This window comes from Salmo salar, chromosome ssa09 (genome assembly GCF_905237065.1).
Source record: "Salmo salar chromosome ssa09, Ssal_v3.1, whole genome shotgun sequence".
Taxonomy (NCBI): Eukaryota; Metazoa; Chordata; class Actinopteri; order Salmoniformes; family Salmonidae; genus Salmo; species Salmo salar.
The window spans coordinates 152,812,820-152,817,111 of record NC_059450.1 but is presented as its reverse complement, the minus strand read 5'-3'; the positions used below and the strand labels follow the sequence as shown (position 1 = coordinate 152,817,111).

General features: G+C 41.8%; 1 protein-coding gene across 1 annotated transcript; it reads left to right on the top strand.

The window, feature by feature from the left end:
- Window positions 1-232: 232 nt before the first annotated feature.
- Window positions 233-3,779, top strand: LOC106613291 (uncharacterized). The gene is made up of 5 exons (XM_045687101.1): window positions 233-590; window positions 1,262-1,520; window positions 1,716-2,180; window positions 2,546-2,654; window positions 3,064-3,779. The coding sequence occupies exons 1-5, from the start codon at window positions 358-360 to the stop codon at window positions 3,702-3,704; spliced, it is 1,707 nt and encodes a 568-aa protein (XP_045543057.1). The 5' UTR covers window positions 233-357; the 3' UTR covers window positions 3,705-3,779.
- Window positions 3,780-4,292: the final 513 nt, after the last annotated feature.

Sequence of the window (4,292 nt, the reverse complement as noted above, 5' to 3'; positions counted from 1 at the left end):
ACCATGCTTCTACACCTGCATTGCTTGCTGTTTGGGGTTTTAGGCTGGGTTTCTGTACAGCACTTTGATATATCAGCTGATGTAAGATGGGCTATATAAATAAATGTGATTTATATTAGGCCACACAGTGAGAGTGGGAATGGGAAAACGTCTCTTGAAAGAGATAAACAATTACTGTGGTAAATTAACGGAAATGACCATTAGTTGACCAAGGAATCAAATGTCATGTTGTTTGTTATCCTAAGTTCTGGAAGCCTTACGCAATAATTGTGTTTGCTTGTCAGTCTGTCCCCAATTGAATAGCCCCTTACAGCTGGGTAGGAGACAGGAGGCTATAAAACACAGAGACTCTCCAGGATGGTGACTGTGCCACGGCGAGGCTCTGAGATGAGACCAGTCACACTTGTCTTGTTAGCTCTGTTCACCGGGGCAGTGACTCCCTACTGCAGAAGACTCTGTCTGACTCTGGACCTGAGCACTGAGCTACCACACAGTAGAGAGGATGGGGAGACAAGAGGTTTCACTTTAAACAACTCTGCTGGAGATGCTCTCACTCACTGTAGAATGAATCTGGTTCTGAAATATGAAAGGTGAGTATAGAAATAGAATTGTAATTATTGGAAAAACATGTTTTTACTAATGTCATTTTATTTGCAAATCTGACCATCTCTTTTCAGCGCTAACAATCTCTCTCTCTAGGAACATTATATTTAGGAATAATCGCTACATTTATTTAATGTATTTTTGTCTGTAATACACATATAACTTCAAAATTATAACATTATATTGTAAGATTTGAAGGATCTGGATTTAAATGTCACTCTTGGTTGTTTAATCAGCACTGATTTTGTAATTGTTTTAATTGTCTCTGTGGGAAACTGAGATCAAATGATTGGACTCTAAACGACATATCATGGGACATCTAAAAAGGCAATTAAACAACCTGATAGGAAGCTCCACAGGATGCCGGAGAAATGTACTAGTTTCACCCGAAGTCACTCCAGATATCTCTCTCTTTGTCATTGAGGACTAAATGTATACAAATAAACTGCACTCATCTTGAATTGTTATAAGCAGGTTACAGCTGTATTAAATGTACAGATGTAACACCAGACATTCATATGTAGGCTAAATTTAGTTTTTTGTTCATTGTTGTCGGAGGAGGATCTTACTGTCTTCCAAATTGTTCAAAAGATTTTGAAGTGGGAGTGGGGTGTATGTACAGCCATGTGAAGATATCTTATGCTATTTTATTCTCCAGCACAATTCAAGAGGACTGGATGATGCTATTCACTGGAGAGGAGATCAACAGAAACTCTGAACTTCTACCAGCTGTGACTCTGGGCTACAACGTCTATGCCATCTGTGAGAGCAACAACCTGCTGCGAGCCATTCTGGAGGCTTTGAATGGAGGGGGGCAGAGAGAGCCGACAGGACTGCGGAGCTGCAGCCGCAGCAGGATGCTGGCGCAGGTGGGACACTCCTCCTCTGGACTCAGCAGCTCCTCACACTGGCTACAGGTGAGACTGACAGGGAGTGTGATACCCAGCAGTACATATTGTGCAGCCCTACCTCCTACAGAATGATTCGTTGAGTAATGCAAGTTTTAAAATGAATAAAATCTTGTTGATTTCGACATTAGTCAAGTTAGTGTGCTCAATAATAATATGTAAACTGAATACATGCGTTGTTCTCCCTCCTGTCCTTGTGCACAGATGATCCACATATGTACTTGTGCATGTCTGAGAGACAGAGATGTTAACCCCAGAGCCATTCTCCTCAGAGCAGAGTCCAGTCACTGTGCCCTGAACCTAGGCCTGATGCTGCCTCTGACATGCTGGAGCAGAGTGGATATTGTCTGTGGGACATGCAAACTGGAGGGTAAAGCTGAGAGTCAGGCTCCCTTACATGAAGTGAAGGGTTTTGTTCTCCCAGGCCTGACTGAGTTCTTTCTAAATCTGATACCCTCAGATGGATCACAGAGTACCTTTATCTGTGACTGGAGCCAGGCTGCTCAGCAGTGGCTGTGCTCCCCTTTACCTGAGGGCCAAGCATGGTTCAATGTCCATAGGGCCATGTGTGCATTGACAACGGCAGCTGACATGCTCATGAGAAAGGAATGCAGCAACAGTCATACTAAATCTGACTGTCTAAAATATGCTGTATTGACACCAAACCAGGTACTTGCTTACTTGTAATGTTGTGATTACTGAACTATTTATGAAGGCTGATGCAATGAGAGGAAAATGAAAAGTGGCAGATTTCTCCCATATATTTGTATTACCTTTATTTAACTAGGCAAGTCAGTTAAGAACAAATTCTTATTTTCAATGACGGCCTAGGAACAGTGGGTTCACTGCCTTGTTCAGGAGCAGAACGACAGATGTTTACATTGTCATCTTGGGGATTCAATCTTGCAACCTTAAGGTTGCAAGGCCAACGCTCTAACCACTAGGCTACCTGCCGCCCATTATAAATATAGATTGTATGTCTAAGTGCATTGTGTGTCCATGTTGTGGTAACTATTGTAGTATTCCACTGACAGCTACCAAAGGCGGTGTGCATAAAGATATCTCCGCTGGGCAGATGGAGTGATGCTAACACAATAGTATCACGTTGTTTCAACCTAAAAGTGACGACTGACAGAGAACACGGTAAGAAAAATGGTGAGGAAAAATCCACTTGTGAATTGTGACTGATGTAATATTGACTTCCTCTTCTTCCTCTATAATAATGGTTGTGTTTTTGTAACAAATCATGAACCGCAAATTGTTTATAAATAATCTGTTTGAATAACACGTCTGATCAAGCATTTGATTCAACCTAACATTTAGTGTGAAAATCACGCTGAAATTAAAAAATGTATATCAGGACCAAAAGCCAAGGTATAAAATGTTGTGAATTCTGCAACAATTTAAGTCAGTGTAATCTTACCCTAAATACCACAAATAATATTAAAGATAACCAATGATCTATTCAGGCTACAATGTGGGCTTTTTGAAGTTTTGCTTATTGACAGTGTAAAATCCTTGCATTGTTCTAAATACTGTGTTTCTTTACCAGATGCTAGGAACTATATCTCAAATATCCTGCAGAGCAGACATCAGTGTGTCTCTTATGGCTGGGTGGAAGAAGGACTACTGCTAACGGCTCTGTTCTGGCTTATGATCTACACCAGTAGATCTCACAGAGACACCCCTATCCTCAGAGCCAACAGCAAGCTGAGCTTCCTGCTGCTCATCACACAGACTCTTTGTTCTCTCTCACCTTTCACCGCCATTGGCCGGCCCTCTGAATGGTCCTGTATGCTGCGCCACACAGCGTTTGGGATCACCTTCGTTCTCTGCATCTCTTGTGTTCTGGGGAAAACAATAGTGGTGTTGATGGCCTTCAGGGCTTCACTTCCAGCCAGTAATGTCATGAAATGGTTTGGGCTTCCACAGCAGAGACTCAGTGTTCTGGCTTTCACTCTCATACAGGTCCTGATCTGTGTTCTTTGGTTAACAGTCTCCCCTCCTTTCCCCTACATCAGACTCCTGGCCTTCTTGTGCTTTGTTCTGGTCTCTCTGGTCAATAAGCTACCTTCTATGCAAGCTAAGTTCATTCTATTGACTGTTCTAATACATGTACAATTAGCAGCATGGCTGCAAACCTCCAGGGCACCAACAAGGTATAAATTGGTCATTGAGATACGTTCAACATAGCAAGATGTCTAAACCTAGAAACTGAAAGGTTGTACACGAGGGATGGGCAACTCCAGTCCTCAGTGGCCTGATTGGTATCACACTTTTGCCCCAGCCTCAGCTAACACACCTGACTCCAATATTTAACTAATCATGGTCTTCAGTTTAGAATGCAATTAGTTTCATCAGGTGTGTTAGCTACAGGGTTGGGGGAAAGTGTGACACCAATCAGGCTCCGACGAGGACTGGAGTTGCCCATCCCTGTTGTACATCAATTCATTGTTTTCCAATCACTTGTTAATATTATCCATAGAAATAAGATAGCTTTGTAACCACAATAATTTTACCTTTATTTAACTAGGTAAGTCAGATAAGAACAAATACTTATTTTCAATGACAGCCTAGGAACAGTGGGTTAACTGCCATGTTCAGGGACAGAATGACACATTTTTACCTTGTCAGCTCTGGGATTCGATCTTGCAACCTTTCAGTCCAACACTCTAACCGCTAGGCTACCTGCCGCCCTAAGAAATGTATCTAATGTCATCTTAATAAAGCAACAATAAAAAAACTTAATTATGTAACTGTTTCTTACAACTGTGCACAAAG

Excerpts from the sequence above, each read along its gene's own strand:
- LOC106613291 (XM_045687101.1), top strand. The coding sequence starts at position 358 with ATGGTGACTGTGCCACGGCGAGGCTCTGAGATGAGACCAGTCACACTT. Across the intron at positions 591-1,261 it reads CTGGTTCTGAAATATGAAAG|CACAATTCAAGAGGACTGGA; the intron begins GTGAGTATAGAA and ends TTTATTCTCCAG. Across the intron at positions 1,521-1,715 it reads GCTCCTCACACTGGCTACAG|ATGATCCACATATGTACTTG; the intron begins GTGAGACTGACA and ends CCTTGTGCACAG.